This window comes from Gymnodraco acuticeps, unplaced genomic scaffold (assembly GCF_902827175.1).
Source record: "Gymnodraco acuticeps unplaced genomic scaffold, fGymAcu1.1, whole genome shotgun sequence".
Classification (NCBI taxonomy): domain Eukaryota; kingdom Metazoa; phylum Chordata; class Actinopteri; order Perciformes; family Bathydraconidae; genus Gymnodraco; species Gymnodraco acuticeps.
In genome coordinates, this window is record NW_022992130.1 from 850,977 (window position 1) to 877,335 (window position 26,359).

Sequence of the window (26,359 nt, forward strand, 5' to 3'; positions counted from 1 at the left end):
TTTATGCCAGATGTCTGTTCAGAGGTCATCTCACCAACACAGAATTAATCACATGCTAACTGGACCTCATTAGCATATATCTAATTGAACAGCTAACGGAGGCATTATCAATGCAGTGGATTTAAATATGAGATGCTTTTGATTAACGTTGGATATAGGGTGAATAGGCATTAAGGAGGCAGAGAAGAAGTAACAGTAATATTCAGACCGCACTGGTGCTGCTAAATGATGCATACATTTCAAATGAAAAACAACATTATGGTAATTTATTCCCTGTTTGTTATTAGAAATGTTTTAAATATCATCACCAATGTTCAAGCTCAGTGCAGCACAAGCCTGTGTATTTGTGTGTGAGCGCTTATTTATGAAATTATACAATGTCAATGACGGTAAAATTATCTACTCGTTTACATTTGGCAGTTAATTTGTTTCACAATTCATCCAAACTCAGTGACAAATGTGATGTTTCTATTTGTGTGTGTGTGTGAGAGTACGTGGACCGCAGCAGGCTTTATCAGAGGAGTCTATCAGGTGTGTGTGTGTGTGTGTGTGTGTGTGTGTGTGTGTGTGTGTGTGTGTGTGTGTGTGTGTGTGTGTGTGTGTGTGTGTGTGTGTGTGTGTGTGTGTGTGTGTGTGTGTGTGTGTGTGTGTGTGTGTGTGTGTGTGTGTGTGTGTGTGTGTGTGTGTGTGTGTGTGTGTGTGTGTGTGTGTGTGTGTGTGTGTGTGTGTGTGTGTGTGTGTGTGTGTGTGTGTGTGTGTGTGTGTGTGTGTGTGTGTGTGTGTGTGTGTGTGTGTGTGTGTGTGTGTGTGTGTGTGTGTGTGTGTGTGTGTGTGTGTGTTGGCAGGGCATTAAGTCCAATCACTGCTGCCAACACAGTTATAAGATCTGTGCCGTGATGAAATGCATGCCCTTCTCTCTCCCCTGGCTCCTACCTCTCAACAGGCGCATCCGTCCAATTTACTGGCATTTTCTAGTTTTAGGAGGTCATACTTTTCATAAAAAAGGATTCTGTGTAAATGGACACTTGAGGCCCTTGAGGCAACAGCAATCAAAACAAGAAATTATATTTGTAAGCGTTTTGCTGTATGTTGCCAAATGAATGCTGAGCAGCCGCCGCCTGTGGATGTAAAATGTATGAGTATTGTCTTAATAAGGGGCAAGACAACTGTGTCAATTCAGTGTCTATGAAAGTGAAATCATTACTTTGTTCACTACCAAAATGTTCGGACTAAAACTGTGATATTCGCACACAAATAACAGATTAACAGTCAACTTTCCTTTTAGTAATGGGGCTCACTCAAAATGTGAAATATAATTGCAATATCTCTTCAACCAACATTTGTAAGACCCTTAATCCAGTGTTTCTCATGGTGATGAAACCCCTTAGGGTACTGCAGGGCGTAGGTGAGATGTGTTTTAAATGTCAATCAAGCATAATACCTAAAATAATCATAGGCTACTATAAACAGTCCAAGAATCAGCTTGTAAGTTTGATATACCACATGTTATGTTCAATATTGCTACTTCCAATGCAATCTTACATTTGTTCAGTTGTATTTCGCGTTGATCAGTGGGTACAAGCCAAACTAAATACATATTTCAAAGGAGTTACTTTATTGAAAACAAGTTTGATAACCACATAGTTATCCATTGGAATGTGTTCTTTAGATATATTCCAAAACAGCCAATCCTCGAGGAAGGCACCCCTTTAGATATAGACTGTAGCTGTAGTACAGTAATGTGAGGATTGATTGATACACAGCCAAATGTTTCTGCCTGGTTGCACATCAGAGGTGGAGGATGGGCTCTCTAAGCCATACTTCAGGTCTGATCTGATAGCAGGGACACAAAGGGTCTCTTGGTGAGCTGAATACCAGCAGAGCCAGCTGAGCAGAACGTGAAGGAGACAGGACTTTGATTTACCTGGAGCAGGAGCAGAGGGGGAGATGGAGGGCTGAACTGTGTTTCCTTAGAATAAATGGACCTTAGAGGGGATAATGGGAGATGCAGTTATATTTGGATTGGTTTGCCTCTCTGTGGACCTCCTGTGGTCAGGACTGGCAGATGTTAATGATGTTAACGTCTTAATGATGGTTCACTTGGGCTTGGCACTGAAATGAGCCTCGACTTTAAAATGACAATCGTATACCAATATTCATATTTGTGGAAAAGTGGATTCCAGTCACATGATTTGAGTCACACATTTGAAGACTTTTGACAACAAAAAATAGTGACTTCGACTTAAGCCTTTCAACTTGAAAGTATTTGATACCTTCCCATAAAGCCTAAGGTTAAATAGTAGGCCTATGTTATTTTGAAAGTGTGCCAAATAAATGTAATATATCCCTTTATTCACATGTATCAACTATTCAACCCAAGTGGGTGGACATTTAATTCCCTAAATTGACTTTGTTTTGACATTTTAAATTGTGAAGATAAACGTTAACACTGAGGGCCAGTTAGAAATGATAATACCAAAGATAATTTCTGCATTACTAGGATGCAACTTGAGCGCAGACAAACTCAGGTGTGTTAAGGAAGCAGCATTCAATATCAATAAAAGGTAACAACCAGCCCTAGAGCTCACTTCAGACCACCCTCACTCTTGGTTTAACAGTTTCTTATAACCATGCAGTCAGAGGTGCGTCTGTTTATCAAAAGCTGTCGCGCCTCTAACGGCTCCAACTGACCCCTGGAGCTGCTGCCATGGCAACAGGTCAGTGTCAAATTAGAGCCTCAGGAGGTCTGTGATTGGTTGTAGTGCTGCTGGATTTGTAGCTATTAATATTGCTGTAGTGAACTCTTTGACTGGCAGCAAGCCTGGAGGACACACACACACACATGCTAGTGATCTCACATCCAAGGGACCTTCTGAGAGCGCCATCGACAGATTTAGTTTGGCTTTGTTAATCCTAAAAAGATTCACTCTTTCAGAAGAGTGAACTGAATGTTTCTCTGAATGGAGGAAGTGTAATCCTGATGGTCTATCCAGCTCATCTCTCGCCCTATTAGTGCAACCCCTGAGTTCATCAAAGGCCTCAAGCTTGAAACACAATGCCAATTAAAAGTGGAGAGGAGGTTTTACTGCAGTTGTTATTCTTCGGATGTACATTGATGACCTCTGTGGTGCAGTCTGTGTTGTGGCCACGGTGATGGATGTTGTTTCATTGTTTCATCGACAAAAAAACATTTGCGCTGCAGCACTGAAAATATACTGCCTGATTTATTTAGTTTATTCCTCTTGTTTACTTCACATCATAGCTCGGGAAAGGACACAATAATGCCCACTTTGTGATTTAATGCAAACATTTGTGAGTGAAAACCAGCAGGAGCTGTAATGATGTGATGATGCCCTCAGGCAGGGTAACTCTGTCCTCTAAACTCTCAAATGTACTGTCACTCATTAGTCTCCCATACACACTCACACACAATGTGACTCTGTGTGCCCTCTGCCCATCAAAGTGACCATTCTGTAGCCATAGCTCACCAAGTCCCAGTGAGGTCACATAATGGCTGATGATGAGGATAGAATTACCAAAAGGATAGAATGACTACACTTGCTTTGCATTCAAGGCACAAAATCCATTTTCCTTTTTACATAGTCAATAGTCTATAGTCAAAACCAATGGCGTCAGGAAGGAGAATTCAAAGTGTGCGGACAAAAGAGAGTTGAATGAGTGTAGACTGGAAGTAAACAGGCTGTCAGGTTGTCCTTCTGTCCGTTGAGCTCCCAGGAACACAGTATCACGGTCGGTCTTGAGGACATTTCTTCACATTTTAAATAAGCGTCCCCTTGTTCAAAGGTCAAGGTCACTTTCTAAACAGGTTTTGAGTCTGTATTAAAAAATGCTTTCATCATATTCACTACTTACTGTATGAAAAAGTTTGACAAATGTATAAAAGGATGAAATTATTGAAGGATGATATTTTGAATCCAAAAGGTCACTATGAAATCATAATGGTTTGCTAAAACACTTTTCAACGCCGTAACTCAGGAGCAGGGGAGATTGTGGCTATATTTCACATTTGGTTGTAAACTGAATTAGAGACACTGCCCTTGTGTTCCCACCTGGAGACTATTGATTGTATGGATCTTCCCCGCTGTAGGGTTGAAGATTTGTGTGAAGTGGACATGTTTTCAATATGTAGCCTCTTTGCAGCAACTACCTTATTTGAAGCATTGTCTACTGTGATGAATTGTAAAACCAAATGAACACATTCAAGGATTTGACCTTTTCATTATCTCAAAGAACGTACACATCAATAACCATACAAGAGAACAAGCAATGCAAATATAAGCAAAAACACAAGGCTCTGTTTATCCAAGGTTTTATCCTTTTATCCTTACAGCCATCGTAGCATCATAACATGATTAATAAAACAACAACTTTTCACCTGCGCCTTAAGAGCTCTGTACCCAACCATCTTTGCCTCCTGCATTAGCTTGATAAATTGTGCACTGCAGTGTTACATATATATTATTTATTTCATCTGTGAGATTTGCCTATTGTGTTTCTCAACAAACAACCATGCTGTGAGTTTTAACTGGCACGGAAATCAGCATTTTAAGACAGAAATGTTAGTCTAGAGCGAAGTCTCCTATTTTGAATGATTTATTTTCCACCACATTGTGATATTGGGTTGACCTTCCTACCTTATAAACTCAATTAAATGAGCTACAGCATCGAGGTTGATGTAGAGATGTGTTACAAATAAAACACAAACCTCCAGAAATTGTTACGGTAGTTTTGTAGTCATATTCAGTATCTTAGTCTGTAAGGATACATGGTATCAGTCAAGGCAAGGCAAGGCAAGTTTATTTATATAGCACCTTTTGAGCACGCGACAATTCAAAGTGCTTTACAAAAATAAAATAGAAGACATTTAAGAATAAATACAGCAGAAACACATTTATATAATGGCATTTTACAACAGGCATTTAAAAAGCAAAGATAATAAAATAAACACAACATGTATACAATACATGTTTAAATGGCATACTGCAGTGCGAATATGAACAGCTCAATGAAAAGCAGAGGCAAAAATATATATTTTCAGTCTCGATTTGAAAATAGTAAGAGTTTCTGCGGACGTGCATGTTTCGGGCAGTTTGTTCCAGATTGTCGGGGCATAACAGCTAAACGCTGCTTTTCCATGTTTTGTTCTTACTCTCGGAACCGAGAGCAGACCCGTCCCAGAAGACCTGAGATACCTTGATGGTTCATAATTATGCAGGAGATCGTTAATATACTTTGGTCCTAAACCATTTTGTGATTTAAAAACTAGCAATAATACTTTAAAATCAATTCTTTGGCCGACTGGAAGCCAGTGTAAAGATTTCAGAACCGGACTGATGTGATCCACTCTTTTAATGTTAGTGAGGACACGATCAGCAGCGTTCTGAATCAGCTGCAGCTTTCTGATGGATTTTTTTGTCAGCCCTGTGAATACACTATAGTCAAGTCTACTGAAGATAAAAGCATGGACAAGCTTTTCTAAATCCTGACATTAGTTTTTTTAATCCTAGATATGTTCTTCAGGTCATAGTATGCAGACTTAATAACTGTTGTAATGTGACTGTTGAAATTCAGGTCTGAGTCCATCACTACACCTGTGTCAGGGACTTTTTATTACTTACGCCAAGGAGGTTACGCTTGCTGTGTTTTGTCGGGATCATGGTAAAACATCTTGCAAAATTATCGTGAAACCCCCCTCCCTCTTTGGCACTGAGCATGGACTGGCAGCTGTTGCACAAGAAGCTCAAATGACCACCGGCTGTGTGTGTTTGTGAGATCATATGAGCATAATCACCTCTCCATCTTGATTAATAAATAATGATCAGAGACAGTGCAGCCATGAACTGAGGTGGCAGCTCTGGCTGTGCTGGCGATTCTAAGTCGACCCGTGTGGCAATTTAAGTCCAAAGCCTTCGAAGCCCCCCCCTCCCTCCTGCCTTCATCACTGGTTACCGATTACTGCCATTTCACTGACCTCCCATCTGTCTGCTTGCTTTTTGGTTTCTTAATCCTGTTATTTTCATACTGTGAAGCTTAGGTTTGCCTGGCAAGGGGGCTGCACACACACACACACACACACACACACACACACACACACACACACACACACACACACACACACACACACACACACACACACACACACACACACACACACACACACACACACACACACACACACTCACGGCCTACTGGTGCGAAGGAGCTAAAGCTTAATTGCTGTCAGTGGCAGTACAGATGGCTGCATTAACTGAAGTTAAAACAACCCTTATATAAAATCTCTTGTGTAACTTCCAAGGACAGCCCCACACTGCCACTGCTTTAATGACTCAATCTGTCTAAATATATCCAAGAACGACAGCAAACCAATCACTCTCTCATTAGTAGAAATCTTAGACCTGAACCTACATGTCTTTGGTTGAAAAAGTGAATTCCTGCTCACACAGTCACCTCTGTGGTGATTTATTACACTCCTGCTATTCTGAGACAAACTCCTGCACTCCTGTAGAAAGTCACAAGAGACAAATGTACCTTTTGTGGTTTGAGAATAGCTCAAAGTTTCTTACAGTGAACTGCAGGTCAGCACCTATGGTCAGCACAAGTAAAAGTTCATCGGCCTGATGTAGTTAAAATACCCTTCTTTTGTTTGCAGACATTCCCTGCATCAATTTTTGTCTTTTATTTAGCACCTTTTACACTGCCTTTACCCACAATGCATGGTATCCTTTTTCTCAGTACAAACTGAATCACTTTGTTAATTTCCAAAAATGAAGCCTCCCAGGAACCCAATTTACAAAAAACAATGACACAGGCAGCTACATCAATTTCACTGTGAATCGTTCTGAGTATTAATGATTCATCGTTTTAAATTATATACCAGGTAAAAGCCTAAAATCAGCACTTTCCTTTGTTTTTCTCAGCGTGGTATCAGGAGCGTGTGTGGGTGAGGAGGCGGGCAGCAGAGTTCTGGATATGTTGGAGTTTATTGAGGAGGTTGGATGGTATGCCGTAGAGGATGCTATTGCAGTAGTCGAGTCGTGATGTGATGAATGCATGAATCAGGGTTTCAGCAGCAGAGGAGGAGAGTGATGGGCGGAGACGGGCAATGTTTTTTTAGGTGGAAAAAGGCGGTCCTGGTGATGTGATTGATGTGGTGATTGAATCTGAGCTGACTGTTGAAGATGACTCCGAGGTTGCGGATGTGAGGGGGGAGGGGATAGAGTGTGGCTGTCAATGGTGAAGTTGAAATTCTGGATGTCTTTGGTACGGGATGGGGGGCCGATGATGATGATGATATCTGATTTGGCACTGTTCAGTTGGAGATAGTTTGTTTGCATCCATGCTTTTATTTCTGAGAGACAGTTGGTGAGAGTGGAGTGTGTTGTGGGGGTGATGGTTTTTGTTGAGATATAAAGTTGGATGTCATCGGCGTAGCAGTGAAATGGAAGGTTGTGGCGACGAATGATTTTGCCAAGGGGGAGCATGTAGAGGATGAAGAGGAGGGGGCCAAGCACCGAACCCTGGGGGACGCCTTGGGACAGAGGAGCAGTGGAGGTGCAGTTGTTGATGTTGATAAACTGATGTCTGTCGGTGAGGTAGGATTTCAGCCAGGAGAGTGCACTGTCGGTGATGTTGAGTGATGATTCGAGGAGGGACAGCAGGATGGTGTGGTTGATGGTGTTGAATTCTGCGGTGAGGTCGAGGAGGATGAGGATGTTCAGGTTACCGGAGTCAGAGGAGAGGAGGAGGTCGTTTGTGACATCACAATCACATAACAGAAATGAGCGGCAACATCCATGATCACAACATGTAACACACACGCCATATTCAACACAGACTAGTGTGTGCAGGTGTAGTTCTCAGTGAACCATTGTATGTGGTCTTCTTTTAAATGTGTTCTTTATCATCTCATAGCTAACCTGTGTTTGTTCTCTGTGTCCTCTGCAGGACAGCGTGGGTGAGGTGTCACAGTTCAGACCATCATGCCCTTTGCTCTAGCAGCAGCACCGGAAGTGTGTGTGTGAGCGACCCTGGCTGGCTCTGCTGGTATGAACATGCCACTGCACCAAATCTCTGTCATCCCCCGTGATGTCACCTCATCGCGGGTGTCCGGCAGTGGGAAGGCTAAGGACAAGGACAAGCAGGTATGTGAAGAGTTCAACAGTAGGCCATGCATCTGAGGATGGTGGAAGCTATAAAGTGTTTTTATCCTACAGAGATATTCTGCAATAGCAAGGGCGGGTTCTGGCCTTAAGTCTTAAAAATGACTTGCAGATCAATCTTATGTCAGACAAATTTGATATATTTTCTACGTATGCCTCACCAAGTCTAGTGGAGAAGAAAGATTTGATTTGTCTAATGAAGTAAAAGGAGAGCCTGGGTAGTTTCAGAAAGTGGCCAAACAAGTCAAGTGTCTGAGTGTTGTTCATCTGGAGAAAAAGAGGAAGTAGGGTGACATTGTTATAATGAAATAAAGTCTGCAGAAGGAGGAGTTGGGGTTGAAAGCTCAACAAAACATCGAACCACACACAGAAGACCACTGTTTGTTTCCTCTTTCCTATTGACGGGGCACTTTGTTTCTTTCACCATGAGTAGTAAATCTTGATCACACTGTTGTTGAACTACAAAGGTTTGATAATGAAATCATTTTGACCCAAACTATTATCCTATCCTGTTTGTTCTTTAACTAACTAAACCTCAACCATTATGTTGTCACATCAAAAAGCTGACTTTTTTTGGCAGCCATTTGTTGCTGATATTCACTCAAACTCTCGTAGTTTCCTCGGATGATGAACTGCTTATTAACAGTTGTTCTGGAGGGAATAGACTGAGGATGCATTTTGTTGTTTAATTTATTTTGAGGACTTGTTGAAAAGTTCTCCATTATCTGTAAGTGTGCATGGCTGCCAGGAATAATGAAAATACACTATTCATGAGAGTGTGTGAATACATTGAATAAAGTCATCCCTCTGGAAAAAAGTGATAGGCTACCATTTTAAAAAACAAATGAAAAAGAATTCCCTCAGTCTTTACCCCGGCAAACAAAACCTAAATGTGGTCTTGTGACAGTTTTTGTGTTATCATTGTTTTCATGTGGCAGAGTTAATGTTGTCATATCAGCGCCACATTAAGTTATGCTCTACTTACTGTCACTCACACACCCACCGGAAAAACATTTCTGCCAAATGCCTTTAACAACATTATTATCATGTCTGTTCCTTTTTATTCATTGCCTTCAAACTTGGTTTGACAGTGTAAAATGGCTATTTTCTTTCAAAGAACTCTTGTTATGTAGAAAAGAATACAAGGACATGATGAATGCAGAAATGTTAAGACAAATGTCAACTAGATGTAGACTAAAGCTAATTTAATTCGAAATGACAAGAGTTAAAGGGGAAAGTTACACCAGCTGTCCTCCAGTCATTCACCACAGAACAATCAGGAAGTTCATTTTCTCATGCCAGCAGTGTCAATCCTAACACAGCAATATAAATTCTGCTTTACAACATTTCTCTCACAAATAAATTATTTCTGTGCTGCCTGTGGGTTTAGCATCTAATGAGGATCGTCAGAGTTTGTTCTGCTTTTCTATTGTCAAAACCGCCTGAAGGGCATCTGGCTTAGCAGTTTATTAGTGGACCAAATACAGGATTTGGTACCTTGTTCGTGTTTTTAAAAAAAAATCGTTTCTACCTCAGATTTACAAAAGGAAAGCGTAAAATCACCTACTGAGTCGTATTGGCTGCTTTGAAAGGTGTTCTATTTTTGTTACTCAGGAAAACTCCCACATGATATATGTTGGAAATATAGGCCTGATGTAATCTTTCAGGCATGTGCTTTGGAGATGATTAAAGCTAAATCTAAAGCGTTCATCTGCACCTATCACAGATTTCTAAATTGAGGACTTTTGACCTTGAATTATGGATTTTCTCAGAGTCCAAATATGACTCTCTTTCTCTGAAACCCCCTCGCATCTGGATGTCATTATGAGTTGCCAGTAATACCAAAGAAAGTCAGGTGTACAATCAAATGCAGCTCATCAATCTTTACTTTCTTTCCCTGGCTCTTCCTTTGTACTACAGGAGCATCAAACAGCACAGTGAAGTGCTCTCAGAGTGCAGTTGCTTTTTTTGAGCTGTGGAACAAAGTGAGGTGCTAAGACAATATGTCCGCCCTTTCTACTTGGCCTCATCGGTGCACAATAGATCCGGGGCGCTGAGTGCTGAGTGCAGCAGCACAGGTGTTCTTAAGAGGCTTCTTCATGCTGCATATGGTGCCGTTTCCACCTGCTGTGCTGTAGAAGTCATAGTACACACTGTAAACCTCCCAGGATATTATGTGTTTTTACTTTACACACACACCACTCTGAAGTCTCAATTGTTGCCTAATCTCAAGCTGAGACCATGCCTTGTCATTGCAGAAGTGAAAGTAAACCCAGGCTCCCTTGTTTCATGTGCTGCAATTGGTTTCATTTCATGCAAATTCCTGTGTTAAATATGAGCTGAAAAAGCTTTTTGTATAATGCATGGTTAACAGGATTAAAGGGGTTTAAACTGTGAGAGCAGTCGTAGCAAGGTTACCTTATGCTGGGAAATAAGAGAGAAACTGTAAGCTGTATAATGTCGGGGGGCTTTTTAGTCTCCGTGCCGCCATGTTTGCTAACTGTGTAAAGATCCAAGCCTGCATCTCTGTGCTCAGCATCGCTCTCCCCTGTCTGTCTCCTGCTGGCGTAGCCTCCTTTTTCTCCCCCAGAGGAATAAGTGGATAAACAGCAGCGAGTCCCGTCCTCCCTGTGGAACCATCGGCAGAGTCGAAAAAGGAGAAACCGAGTTTAGGAGAAGAGAAGAGTGTTTTTCTTTGAATACTGATTAGCTCGAGAGTCCTGGAGGTGTGTGAGTGCGTGCCCAGATTTGAGTCACAGAGCACCAGTCCATCTGGCCCTCTGAGACAACACAACTGGTCTTTTAGCGCCGCAAGAAAAAAAGCAGAACTTTCCTCTACTTAGAATTCAGAGTTAGTCATCTGCTGCTAACTTTAACTGTTGCTGGCCTCTCTCCTCCAGATCCACTCAAGTCCATTTGTCTTCCCTGAAATCCTCTTTAGGTGTGCTTGTGGGCACTTTCTGCGCTCACTGTGGGTCCTCCATTTTGGTAAATAGACTAAGGTTTAAGAAATATTTAAATATTTAAACTTTTTCAAAAGACTGGGAGAGTGTTTTTATTTTGGAAAAAATGTAAGTTTCCTGACAGTTCTCAGCCATGGCAAATTACACGGTCAGATTGATTTGAGTCTGGGGTTTCTGATAAGACGAGCAGTGAATGGATTAGGCATGACTTGACAATGAAGTAATCTCTGTCACAGGTTGACAGGTTGGGAAGGACGAAATGCTGTGATATATCTAGGAAATTCATACTGAGCTGCGATCATTTTGTTTACTTTTGAAATGAAGTGATTTACACAAGCAGCGTGTGAGTTCTGTACATCCAGCAGAGCTGAGAAATACAGCCGAGCCTCAGTAGATGCAGCTGTACCTTTTTAACTTTCCACGTTAACACATGGATTCACACCAACATGCATGACCTGGCTCGCACTGGTATTATAATTAGCAGTATATTTCTGAACACTGTTATACTTGTTCCCTGCCCTTTTGATGCCACAAGTACTTTTCATGAGAGAACAGAGAGCGCTTGAAGCTCGTGTCAGAGTCCAAGGACAGTGAAGACTCCCCGTTTGTCCTCTGATGTTTGGCGGTTTAATAACAGTGGCCGCCGCAGAGCTCCGGTGCACTGATTCTGGTCTCCACAAAGCCCAACTCCATCAAACATTGACCACCACAGCAAATACTTTCAACACAAGCCCCAGGCTAGACAGGGATGTTTAATGTGTCTGTCTTTGCTGATTTAACGAAGCTTTAGCGACATAACTTGTTCACTTGAAACTGCGTCACTTCTCTTTGACTGCAGAAGCATTTTGGCTGATATGGAGGATAGCAGTGTATCCTGTTTACAGCCAGCATGTAAATTGCTTTGGATTAAAGCCTCAGATAAATGAAATGTAATGTGTAATCTTTAAAAAACATTATTCAAAAACATATGTTTAAACGTTATAAGATTATTTGAAAAATATGTTTTTCAGGCACTGAAACCTTTTCCAAACATTTTGTTGATCTAAACTGTCCAAATGCCCCTCCAGATTGCCGTGCCCAGGGGCAGCAAATGGAAATGCCATGATAATTACCCAGAAAGCCTTTGGGCGTGGTAAACTAGGCATGAGTGTTTACATAAGGAATAAACTGCATGTGGTGTGGTCACTCGTTATCGGAGGCAGAGGATGCAATTTTGCAGAAGACTCAAACACAAAATACTCAGTTATTGATATACACAAATTCTCCAGTGTCTATCCAATTAATATTCAGGTTAAACACATTCAATATGTCCACACAATCTGTGCAAATATTGTGTGCACATATTTTTCTAACACATGAAAACACAGCCTGTTCCTCCTGGTGTTGATGTTCTGAGGCCAAACAGGTTCCCCCAGCATGTCTACAAAGCAGAAGCTGGTGAGATAAGACTTGGCAGAATGGGATTCTCTCTATTCTGGCAGTCACTTTCATAAAGGTATGAACGTTGTGTCAGAAAAATAACCTACTTTCCATACTTTATACTCTTCAAACATCCAGTCATAAGCTGCTGATATACATTTAATGCAAGTCATAACTGAGTTAAAAGTGCAGAAAGTTAAAGAGAAATCGTTTTTTCTGTGTACTGGTAGTAGGGCAGTAGGGCTGTAAATAACTTGATTTGATGTATTTCATTATAATTGAAGATTTTGTTTATCTTTTTGATTTATTATTTAGTGCCCAAAGTAAAATCTGCACATTGATTATTTTGTTAGAGTCCTAAAGTGATTGATAACAGAGAGAAGCAGCCCATTTTGAGAAACTCAAAGCACTCAATGTTTGCCAATTTTTCTTAAAAATTGCTTAAAGAGCCTGTGACACGAGTTTCCCCCATCATCCAAACCCATCAATTTGAGTAAATATTGTCCCCTTGAAAACCGTTACTGAACTGATTTTGGATATTTGTACTTTGATAACCATTAATCTGCCCTTCAATGTTGACCATTTCCTGGATCTGCTCGGGGATTCTTCAAGTCCCGCCAAATTACGTGTGACGTCATTGCGGGCACAGTGCTCCAGCTGCACCGTTCAGGATCCCAGCATCTGCATGTAAACGCACGATGGCGCACACAGCAGCAAGCTCAGACAGCTCAGACAGTTTCCTTTTGAACGTGTCTGAGAGCTCATATGAGGCTGAAGGATCGGTTTATGTTGTATCTGTTAGAAGTTTAGGAATTAGGTGCGTCAATATGGGCGATCATACGGTCATGTAGCCAGTGGTGGAATGGGACTACACCACCGGGACTCTCGACCGGCCCACTTCGGTACCGCTAGTAAGTTGTCAACGGGGGGAGTGGGGGATGTCAGGGGCGGCGGGTGCTGTAGAAAGTAAATGTAAATATGTAAATATTTGTGTCACTGCATCCTGGTAAAATATAATGCAATGTCTGTGTCTTTGACATTAGCGCTGCTAGCCACCTGTGCCCTGTACTACGAAGCCAGTTCAACAGACCCTGGATATGTTTGAGTAACAAACTAACTAACAACAACAAACTAACAAACGAGATCTCGCTAAGCGGTCATACGACGCTGGTTATCAACTCGGTAAATCAAGCCAGGGTTTCTCTCACCAGCTGAGAGCGCGTTCACGTCTAAAACACGAGTGGATCTGACTTTAATTACATTTGACTCGAGTGTTTCGTCAACATAATGTGTTGCTAAAAATAATACTTCTGCATACAGTATGTGACACTGTAAGTGTTGCACGGCCAGATACGGCAGATAAGGAAATATATGATATATTATGATATTATATGATCGATTATCTGATTGATGATGTGATATGAATGATAAGTGCGACACGTCGGCGTCTTCTCTGCATAGGCCTACGGCAGTTTAAACTGTATTTCCTTTATCCTGTAATATGACTTGAGAGATTTAAACTCCGCACACTGAGTTGATCTCTTTTCTATAGACGCCGGAGGCGGGCAGCGTCAGGTAAAAAAAGTTATTTAGCCTTCCCAAACCTGAGCCTCACGCGCCACCTATGGGGGATGTGCTAGTGACTTATCCGACCGGCCCACTTCGGTACCGGCCCATCGGGATTCGTCCCGATGGCCAGTCCGCGACTGCACCCAGCCCACGTAAACTGTCAACGGGGGGAGCCTCGCTGCGGGGAAACGGTGGACCTAGTGTCCCGATCGGAGTGGGAATAATAATAATAATCCGTGCATTTTATCCATTAATTTCCCCAACATTGTGGTGAAAAAAACACACGTTTAATCCATGTTGGTGTACTACAACTACAAAAAGCATCGGTTTGTTTTCTCATCAGGAAATGCAGACCAGCACAAACAAACGATTTTTAATCATCATTCTCACAATCATTTAATCTATCATATGTTCGCCGAATTTACATGAAAGCACTAATAAATGTAGTTTCATCCACTTGAGTTTACAACTACAAAAATAATCGATTTGTTTTTATATCACATCCTACGGGAGGAAATGCAGTAGCTCTCACTACCGATTTTTAATCCTAATGTAATCATCATCTTCACCACGATCATTTATGTTTATGTTCACCGAATTGACATGAAAGCACTGACAAATATGAATATACTGTAGTCAACTTCATTAAAACGTTAATAACGTGCCTAAATTTAGTAATTCACAATTTCTACGCATGACAACACACTTGTCCGTGTTTGGCTCTCTCGCCGCACAGTGAAGCGTTCCCGCATTGACGTCACTTCCGGCTCCCCCCAAAACTTCAAAATGAGTCGAAGGAATTTCCCGCGATGTTCGAAATGATTGATATTTAACGGAACGGTATCGCTTTTTTCTTTTTTAAACTGATGGTTCGAGATTACTAGTAGCCCAATATTTCATTGCACAACAGTTGTTGGGATGCTGTCACAGGCTCTTTAAATTAAATAATTTAATTTCAGTGTGTCAATACCCATGGTATATTTACTGTCGACCTGCTGCTTTTATTTTGTCTATCTCTTGACTCTCTCTATCTGAGCCTCTCTTTGTGGAAACACACATGCGAGGACAGGCAGGTACACATTAACACACCAGCCACTGGTGTTGTTATAGTCAGTCAGTCCTGGAGGAGCCAGCTGCACTGAGCCACTTGAGGCTGAAGTGTTAAAAATCATAGTTAAATAAGGAAGAGTACATGACGGCCGGGCCTTAGAGGGCCTTCACTGTTGTAAGGAAGGACTTTGCCTCACCTTGTTCATTTTATTATCCCCTGTGATCGCTCCAAGGGTTATTTACTTTCTGTTGGAAGCCTTGACACTTGCTATATTAAGTTTTAGACATCGATTATAATTTACCCTTAGCAGCAGAAAATAGACATTCAGAGGCATAGCAGGACATAAGAATAGTCCCTTTAGCTGCTCTGTTTTTTAATAGTTTTTTAGATAGATGTTGCAGAGGAATAAGAGTTTGCTTTGTCTGTGGTATGAGATTTCAGCTCCTGGTTTCAGAAGAGCAGCTACAGTATTAGCAGAGGGAGAAACATTCAGAGAAGACAGTGTCTTGTAATTAACCCCATCACCCTCCGCCCACACACACACATATTTAGCACTTACACTCACAGATCAAAATGAATGCTTTTGCTGTGAAATAAGGGGACTTGGAAAGCCGCTCTCACAGGTAAAACATAATTTCAAACGATAATCTCACAATTTGCACATTATGTTGGCCCTATTACCTTATCCGACAGATGTATAGCTATTAACCTACTAACCTACCGATATGTTCAGCCTGTCACACACGACAGGAACTGAAAGTGCACCTGAACTCAAAAAAGCTCTCAGCTGTGAAAGCCACCAATTTCTCCAGAATGAATTTTTAAAGAAACCTATTTCATTTGTATACACGGCTACCAAGGCGCATCTCTACAATTATAGATTTCAGTGAAGAGCCAGCAGATAACCGGAGATGGACGGAGATGAACACACAAAAAAACACTGTTGTAATTAATGAAGTTATTTCAAGAAGGGAGAAATTAAATCACCACACGAAAGGCTGCATGTGCCGTCCTGCTGCCTCAGTCTCTCAATTCAGAGTGCTTCTGTCGCACTTCTGTTCACAGGAAGGTGTCTCTGCGGGGTGACTGAGGACACCGTTTAATTGCCCCTGACATGACTCCTGTGACTCACATGGCCCCAAACATTCAGCCACTAGCAGCCAGAGCGATGTTGGAGGCTCTCTGAGCTCTCCCTCAGCGGCCATATTCATCTTCCTGAGAAGACACTGCAGATGTTTCCTTGCCGCAGCCTGTCGTCTGGGTCTGTGGAGTCTAACGCACAATGGCTGCCTGATTTATGCTATTCATATGCAGCTGTACACTCAGCTGTATAATGAGTCTATAATAGGACTCATAGCTCTGTCATACACCATTGTCGTGGCCAGTATGTGGCGAGAACACAGTCACATAATAAGCCTCTTGTGCATTAAGTGGAAGATGGGAAGTTGCATGCTTTCCAGTCAAATATGATAATGAGATTCACAATTGTCAGAGGACAGAGACTGCATCTTGTTTTTTTCCTATCCCTGTCTCTCTGGCTGTTTTTCTCCAACTTCTCCTCCTTTGCATCCTCCCACCGCCTCTTCTTTTTCATCCTCCTCCATCATCCTTTCGTGGCGTTATCCAGTGGAAGATTAGCGCTGTTAATCTCTCCGCCTATGGATTCTCTGGTGTGATCACACTGTGAACTCCTTGTTGCTGTCTGGCTGTCTGCGGAAGCCGACGCCTAATGGCTGCAGATGTTTACTTAATTGCAGACTTTAACTTGTCCCTATAAAATGCTATGGCAGCTTATTCTGTAATCCTGCTACCATGACTTATGAACCGCATAGTGGGCTCATCACCCCTAGCCACCTGTTCTAGTGTATTCTTATGTTGTGAAAATACCTTTTCTGTGTATGAGGACAATCCTTTTAGGCATGCAGTTTGCCTCTAGATATCTCAACTTTAGTCTATTGATCCTAGTGACTTTGTTGACCAACTGACTTTTCAGGGCCATTATCAGGTAGGGCTTTGTCCATAATTTAGACATGCCCATCAGTTCTTCTCTGGTCATATTCTGTAATAGATTAATAGAGTAGTAAGAGTTACACCATTTCTATTGGTTATGATGGCAAAATGCATACAATAGATCCTATATAAATAAACTTGCCTTGCCTTTAGTTTTGGGAAACAGCAACATCTTTGATTGACGGGCAAGAAACAGGTGGTAAAATTATAACATCCTACAATGCTTGATATATTTCTTTATTGCACAGCAAAATTGACTTAAAATGCAACAGCCAAAAGGGCAGGTCAAAGTTAAAGCGCATAGTTGGTTGATTGAAGGCAATTATTTTCAATTTGGCTAACCTGACTTATTTCTGATGATGTCTCCTGATAACAACAATTAGTGTGATGAGTATGATATTATTGGCTATAGGGAGAATGGGCCAATCTATTCAAATGAGACTCAAGCTGTAAATAGCTGTTTCTATCCTATATCCTTGTTTGTGTAGGACCAGGGCTGCAGTCGGATAATCCAAAAACCAGCTCCTAAATTCTAACCCTATCTCCTATTCCTTGACCTCTGAGTGAAACGTCACAGGGTTAAGGGATAGTGGATAGGAGAATTCAAAAGGACTTAGGAGAAGAGACTGCGGTACTTAGAGAATCCGAATGCACTTTCACTATCCGATGTGTTTATGATGCGCCAGCGGACGTCATGAATGTGCGTCTGCTGCTGTGGGGAACTATGGAAACTACAGTTTTCTATACAGCGGACTACAACATGGATGTTTAATAAGAACGAGGGACTACTGTAAATAGTGGATACAAGCGGCCGAGATGGGTTTTCTCCGCAGGGTGGCTGGTGTCTCCCTTAGGGATAAGGTGAGAAGTTCGGTCATCAGGGAGGGACTCGGAGTTGAGCCGCTCCTCCTTCGCGTCGAAAGGAGCCAGTTGAGGTGGTTCGGGCACCTAGTTAGGATGCCACCTGGGCGCCTCCCTAGGGAGGTGTTCCAGGCACGTCCAGCTGGGAAGAGACCAAGGGGTAGACCTAGGACCAGGTGGAGGGATTATATCTCTTCGCTGGCCTGGGAGCGCCTTGGGATCCCCCAGTCAGAGCTGGTTGATGTCGCCAGGGAAAAGAAAGTTTGGGGCTCTCTGCTGGAACTGCTACCCCCGCGACCCGACCACGGATAAGCGGGAGAAGATGGATGGATGGATGGATGGACTACTGTAAACTCATCTAGAGACTCTGCACCGTGCTCTGACGCTGTTGTTTTATGCTTTATGAACGGGGACAACAGAGAAACATATTCTTCATGACCAAAGTTGGAATTGAAATAAAAAAGGAAAGTGAAACTTATGCTCGTCACCCTCTTCCTCCGGTCCACATTAATACAAATGATCCCAATTCCCAAATGTATTTATTATAAACGTTAGTCCTTAACATCTATCACTGTGTATATCACCATTCAAACATCTTTTAAAAGTTGAACAAACCCCACACAGCTCAGTGAAATGTTGACTTTATTTGATCATTTCAGTCAAAACTAACGTTCATATTTCTCTTTTTGATTATAATACTGATGAACGTTCAGGACAAAGCACTTTGGCAACTTACCACATACGTTTTAAAAATGCTTAAAGGAATGGTATGCTCATGACACTCATTTTTAAATAATTATCATCTGATAAAACAGACCAGTCTCTGCCAGTCTTTCTTTCTTTTCTTTTTTAATCCGATGACATTATCAGTGATTTTAAACTGATTAATTACCGAAATAACATCAACACAGTGGGCGGCGCCATTTTACCGGACGTGACGTAAACCATGCGTTTGGTTTCGAGGACACGTTGATGTTCATGTTATTTACTGTAGTTACTCTCTTCAAATATGCCTCATTGTATCGCGAAACATTGCCACAATTCTGATAGGAACAATCCACGGAATGCTCGGTTCCATCTGTTGCCAAAAGGTAAGCGTAGGGAGTACGTTCGGAGGCAGTGGCTAGCGAAATGTGGCCGGCCCGAACCGAAAGATCCACAGGCGCATGTATGCAGCGAACATTTCAAGTTTCCGGACGACTACTCTGAGAGTATGATAACACATAACATGGGATTTATTGAACAACCATTACTTAATGGAGATGCAGTACCATCGGTCTTTCTGGTGTCATCACCGACCAGGACACCAGTTCGGCCAGTTGAGAAATCGCCCTCTGCAAGTGTGAAGCGACGGAGGACCAGAAGTAGTGCTCGGAGTAAGAATAAGGTATGTTATAACGCATTTCCATTGCAGCGGGTAGCCCCGTTTAAACGTCCTTTATCGTCCAGGCCAGGCCAGTTTTTGGTGGCCTTTCCATATAGCGTAGTACCGGCTAGTGGGTATTTTCCCCCAGTTTTTCCGGCCCCATAAAATCGTGGTTCTAGGGCCAGGGACAACGAGGCTGAGTATGCTAAACTAGAGAGGGAATCGCTAGCAAGGGTGGTACTACATGCATACATATCTAGTAATCAAAATCATTGTATCTACTAAGTAGTACTAAGTAGGCTCGAACCTGTATGGCTGAATTCCCCCATCCAATCTCTTCATATTGCTCAAAACTTCTTCCTCGGCTGACGAGTCCGAACTCAAATACTCCATGTTTTCGTGTGTTTACAAAGTGAACGCATGGATGACGTCACGACCATCACGTGACTACTGAAAATGGGCAAAATGGCAGCGGCCTGACGGAATATACAGGTTTTGATAAAAAAAGAGCTATAAAATCATTATTTACCGGGGAATATCGCTGATTTCTTCAGGGTATGGTTTAAACATAATGTTTCACTAAATACTGAAGTTTTGATTAATTATCTAATGAGTGGAGCATTCCTTTAATAAGCACCGTAACTTTCATGATATCATTTATCGGTCAAAATCGGTTGTTTCCGTGAACGGCCGACTGTTGTGTGACTGCAAATGCTGCGGCCGCAAGGCATTGTGGGTCAGCATTTTCTCCTCTCCTTTCGTCAAGGGAGGTCCAGTGGTTCCTTATAAAGGAAGTTTGAAACTTCCTTTCCTATCATCTAGAGCAGGGGTGCCCAACCAGTCGATCGCGATCGACCGGTCGATCGCGGGGAGATTCCCAGTCGATCGCGAGATGTGTCTAAAAATAGAACAACAATATTCTGTTTTATCGTTAATGTCCTGTAACATAATCTTCCTGTGCCAGAATAATGCACTTGAACGCATCAAAGCTTTGTGATTGGCCGGCGTGACCCCATGTGTCGGGGCGTGGCTGGTGAGCAGTGGGCAGTGCACTAGTTCGCTAACGTTGTCCGTGTCAACAGGAGTGACAGTCCGCACACACACAAGACCGCAATTATGGCAGAAGCAAAACATATATAATTTTCACTCCGAGTGGGAGGATGATTATTTTTGTATCTATTCCAATTCAAAGTCCATCTGTCTCATCTGCAATGCGAGCGTGGCTTTATCGAATAAGGGTCATTTAGGAGCGGCATTTCAAAACAGTGCACAAACGCTACGAGACGGAATTCCCTCCTAATTCTGCCCTACGCTCCAAAAGGGGAGGGGCCTGAAAGGACAGCTAAATGCACAGCAGTCCATTTTCACCAGGCCCAACAACAAGAGCAAGGCTGCTACCATAGCACCTTATCGTGCCAGTCACGTTCTTGAGAAACACATGAAGTCTTTCAAAGACGGCGAAGTTGTGAAAGAAGCGTGCCTGGAGGCTGCCGATGCGTAATAAAAATAACAGTAGCATTTCAACAGGTTTTTGATATGATAAAAACTCAAGTTAGATACCGTTATTAATCAGCTGTAAGTTTGAGTTTGTTTGAACTTATTCATTATAATTATTGTACAAAATGGTATAAGAATGCAAACTTAAATTGATTATAGTCTATTATCAATTCAGGTTAAGAAACTATGTTGCTTGCATCCTATTTTAAAAAGGCATTTATTTTTTATAATCTACTAAAATGCAACAAAAAAAGGGTTTGATTCTATTAATTTTGTCTTTTTTATTGCACTGTTGCAGCAGATTACTGTGTAGCTTCAGATCTGAGTTGTCTTATTAGTAAGCCTAATTTATACTTTTGTAGCAACACTATTTTTATATAATGGCAAAGAAAGGGTTCAGAGTCTTTTCTTTTTTCCATGTGTCATATGTGGCAGCACTGTTCAATGTTTCTTGAAAACATTACCCACTGTAGTGACGTGTGAATAAACACCAACTCTGTATCAACAACACTGTTGTGTAACTTCAGTTAAATACTTGTGTGTAGATTAGAAAGAGGTAAGATAAAGGATCTGCAGTAGTTTATGGAGTATTAATCGTACGAAGGTCAGTTTTATACAAGTAGAAGTGTGTATTTACCTGGTAGTAGGCTGTCAGTAATGGCTACGCCTCTCTATTTGGACTGGTAGATCTCGGCAGACTGGCAATTTTAAAAGTAGCTCTCGGTTCAAAAAAGGTTGGGCACCCCTGATCTAGAGAATTCGAACGGCACTTATCATGGCTGCCACTTCACTCGGTTAGGAAGGTTTGTCAAGGTTCCTAAGCTAAATGGACTATTCGACTGCAGCCCAGGACTTGAATCACAGTGCACCGTTGTACTGTGCGACCTAAATAGCATGGTGAAATAAACAGTCATTACTTTCAAATTTCGGTTGCAAGGATTTTTTTTCAGGATGGAACAAAGCACGAATGATTTACTGTGGTTGTTGCCAAAGAATAGAGACTATAATTAGCATGCCCTAAATCATTCTGAGCAACAGAAATAACACCTGACTTGGACATATTTGATTTAAAGATGTCTGTTAAATGTAGCCAGTGGAAATCTCCTCCTGTTAGTAATTAATCACACTTGAGCGTTTCTCTGTAGGCTGCCGCATACTGTCATACTGTATGTAGACATTATTCAGGGATTGTGTCAGCAGCTCAGGTTTTCAAAAGTAAAGCTGCAGCTTACATCTGTGTGAGCTTTTTTACGATTAAAAATGAAAGCAGTCCACAGCCACTTGTAATATTTGCACAACCAATATGAAAAGGTGCCTAAGAACAGAGAAACAAAGAAAGCATTAAGCTTTTTCAGGTCACTGGGATAAAACACTGCTTTATTTCTTCCTTTGGAAAACATCACAGGAAGGAAAACAATAAAGTAAAGAAGTACATATTCATATTAGTACAGTTATGACATTTTAAATGATTAGGTGTTTAAGGAAATTAAATCCTCAATAAGTGGAGAATATTTTCCCCTCGTTTTAACTGTGCTCCGTGCCGCTGTGTGATGTAAAAGGTGATACCAAATAAGAACATGGTATTGGCAGATATAATAACATGATCTGGATTAGCAGAGGGAACTATAATCGCCTGCATGCACATGTAAAGAAATACATCATTTACAACTTTAATCTGTTGAGAAAAATGCCCATTCCCATTGATGTCAGTCAGGGATATTTGTTGCCCACTCCTGCTGCGGTGATCTCAATCTGTGTCTATTTGAAACTAAATGTCAGTAGAAATGAATCAGTTTTGTTTCCAAATGAAAGGTGAACCCACTGTACACACACATTTAACCAATGGACAAACCTCCTATGTGTTCCCTACTATGCTTTACAGCAGAAAGAGAATCTGTTCTTGTTATCTTGAAAAGAAAGAAGAAAGACAGCGTTCACAAAGAGCTCCTGAAGGCAGAGTAGAACACCAGATGTTTGTCTGCAGCTTGAAGCCTGAAGCAGCTCTCAACAAAGATTCCTCTTCTGAGGCTTGTTTGGAAAGAAAAGATGTCTCTATATCAGAGCTTTACTCTTAGACATTAGACACAAAAAGAGCACATCATTGAGAGGTTTTTATGCAAATAACTTGCTACTGCAGGTACAGTTTGAGATAAATGGTCTTGACCCTGGGAAGTGAATTTTGCCATTATTGCACCCACTGGACCAATTGAAGACAAAAGCGTAAGTGATAAAGATAATGGGTAGCTAGAGTCATGATGCCATATGTCACGGGTCATAAGCCACTATTCAACCCATGAAATTGTGTTCACAGTGCTTATCTTATCCCTCCTTAGCCTGTGGATGGTACAGCTGCATGAAGGCACTAGTACCTGGTCTCCTCTGTAGAGTTCAGAGAGATTTACCTCCGTCTACCAAGGACTGAGTCCAGGTAGAGCGCTGAACAAGCACTGATAGAGGGCCCAGGAGAGAATCAAAAGATAAGGTGAACGAGAGCACAATTACGCCGAGTTGTAAACAACTCAAAGGAAGTGGGAGCAAGACAGGTGCATGTTGTTGCCGTAGAAACAGAGCAAGGACCTATAAGAAGTATTGGCAAGACTGAAGCAGCGGAGGCAGATTGTGGAGAAGCAGTCTGCCGTTCACTCCAACATGCCTCAGCATTCTGTCAGAGCTGTCAAACTGTTTATGTGCCAGGAGTGCTGTGCTTTCCCACTTTGCTCCATCAATGACTTTTCAGGGAGTGGTGTCCCCGAGGACCGGTGGCATCCACCATCTAAACAGTCTCAGGATTTCAAGACTTTTAGCAAGGTCAACCTGATGCAGAGAAATGTGTTCTCTGTGAAATTGAGGTGAAAACTATTTGTAAGAGCCGAAGCTTTGGATGCTTGCTGTTGGTGCTTAATCATTTTGATTGATGTGTTTATTTGAACCCATGGCACTTTCCAAACATGCCTTAGTCGTGGCTACTTTATTAAATGCTACCTTAGGTCACTCGCCAGGGGTGGAAGTAATCGTGCTCTGTCTTTTGAATGCTTGCCTGCACAAAGACAATTTGTCCTTCTCTTGCAGGGCTGTTGCTCCTCTCAGGCTTTCTCCTAGATTATGGTTGTGCTATATAAGTGAACAATAAAATGCTCAGGCCACTGAAACAAGAGGAGCATGGGGGACAAGCAGGCAGAGAGAATGAGTCATCACCATGCAAAAGCAACCTCCAAGGACTTTAGAGCTGCTCCCTAAACCCGGCTCTTTCCACAAGGACAACATACTGCTTCTCTGAATCTAGTTTAAGGCTAACAAACTCAATTTAATGAATTGCTTCTTTTTGGCAGACACACTGAGAAGCAAACACGCTTCTTATATTAGCAGAAATGTTTGAGGATTCTTTGCACACACTTGCAGATGCGCCCATTGTTCGGTTCAGCCTTGTCCCCCAAACAAGTGGAGGCCAGGGTCGCAGATGCTCAGCTTTTTGGAGAATCAGAAGTGTTTCAATGTGTTTATGTGAGAGAACACATTCATCTATTGGTGCTGACGCTGCTGTCACATTATGAATCTTTTAAAGCAGCGTATGTTGAGCAATATCTTCAAAGCATGCAGTCAATCGTAACAACTCATAGTGTTGGCAAACTGCCGCCTGCTAAGTGCACATGCACATTCAAGACTTGTCTGGGTGTCGCTTTTTTATTTTTATAAATGGTTTGTACGTGTGATCTGCTGGAGTAGACAGTCATCCTCAGTGGTTGATGCTGAACAGAGTCTGCTGTGTTTAAGGCGGCACACCCTCTCCAGGAAGTGTGCAGATCTGGGCAAGGGAATGGATTTTTCTCTTGGGTTGGCAACAAACCTGCATGCTCACTGTGTCACTGTGTGCAATCCACACACATATACAAGGAGACGAAAGACATGATTGAAAGCTGAAACTGCTACGCTGTGATGGACAAAGATAAGTGATGATACTGAACTGACAGAGGACAATGGTGCATTAGTGGCTGGTGGAAGAGGATCTGATGTTGTTATGTGTAACGTTGCTGCCTTCTTGGCCAGGTGAGCATTGCAAATGAGATTCTATTTCAATGCTTTTATCTGGTTAAATAAAGGTTAAATAAAAAATAAAAATGTGTTACTCCTGTTGTCCACTCTGAGGACTCTGACTGATTACGATACACATATAGACCGCTGTCCCTCTCCCAGGCAGAGTGTGTGTTATCGCTCTTTTCCTGAGGACATTTGATATCTTAATTATTAGCTGGTTGATGTCTTTGCTTCCTGCAATCTCTCATAAATTCTACATAGATACCTACTGTACATCTCTTAAATGTGTAATACAAGCATGCTTATCTAAGTGGAATGAATATATAATCACCAATTAGTTATCTTTACTGATTAATGAGGTTTTTTTTAGCTAAGAGCAGAGCAGCCCCCAGTCAGTTTAGGTACCGTTACAAGTAATTACTGTGTGTGTTTATTGGAAGCAACTTCATACTTCAACACTGTTGACTCAGGGCCCAGAAGAAAAGGCATGCTGTTTACAAGGTTCTCTACATTTTTAAGGAAAGGTTGTTGAAATTCTTGTAAGGCCCTGAGTGTGTTTGAAAGAGGGAGGGATGGAACAAGCGGTGCAGAATTGCTTTAAAAAGCCAAAAGATGTCATCAGGAAAATATCACCATCTGCTCCTCCTCTGAGAGCTGATGTCAGTCCCATTTCATGTGGAAACACCGCTCTTTACGATGTTTGTTTAAAGATGTCTGCACACAGACCGAGAGATGACCAGACAAATGTTGACATAGTGGAGTGAGATTTGGGTGGTGATTGGAAGGAGGTCTAAGTAAATTGAGAGATGGATGAAAATGAAATGTAGATGTGATAGAGAAAATCTAGAGGAGGATTGGGAATAGCCGGATATGTTTGTTGGCAGTAGTGGGAGATCGATAAAGTTGTAGCATGACAGGTGGAGTAAGCTTTGAAATGAGACATATTGCGATATTTAAAAGGGGTCATATGAGGTGTGCTTACTATTTAATACATGTACCCTTTATAGGGTTTGACCAGACTCGGACTATTCAATTGACTGGCACCCCAGCAACTTGGCGTCAAACACAAAGTAAAGTTTGCAGTGTGGACCAGCTGGGAGCGATGCTGCATGCTTATCACTTCAAAGGAGCGACTGTAAAATGCAGTCTGCATTCTTTCACTATCCCTCTCATTCTGACCTGAGGTGAAGTGGATCATTTTTGGAGAATGTGAATAGTAATAGTTACGGTTTGATATGCTGTGCAGTTTTCTTTCACAGACAGGAGTCGGCTCATTTAGTGCCGCATGTAAGCTTCGGCTCTACGCTCACCTCTCCTTCATGTGAGCAGCAGTGGTCATGCAGTACAGAATCTTTGAAGTGTGACGTTGCTGTAACGGCTGAAACAATCCTTTAGGGGTACAGAGGATTAA

The 26,359-nt window shown here is 41.9% G+C and overlaps 1 protein-coding gene across 2 annotated transcripts in view; it reads left to right on the forward strand.

Moving 5' to 3' along the window:
* Positions 1–26,359, forward strand: part of march8 (membrane-associated ring finger (C3HC4) 8) — an 88,086-nt gene that overhangs the window by 13,859 nt on the left and 47,868 nt on the right. For both annotated transcript variants that reach the window (XM_034203836.1, XM_034203835.1), the window contains exon 2: positions 7,966–8,162. In XM_034203836.1, coding sequence (XP_034059727.1) covers positions 8,067–8,162 — 96 coding nt within the window. In that variant the 5' untranslated portion in view covers positions 7,966–8,066. The remainder of the gene's footprint in view (positions 1–7,965; positions 8,163–26,359) is intronic.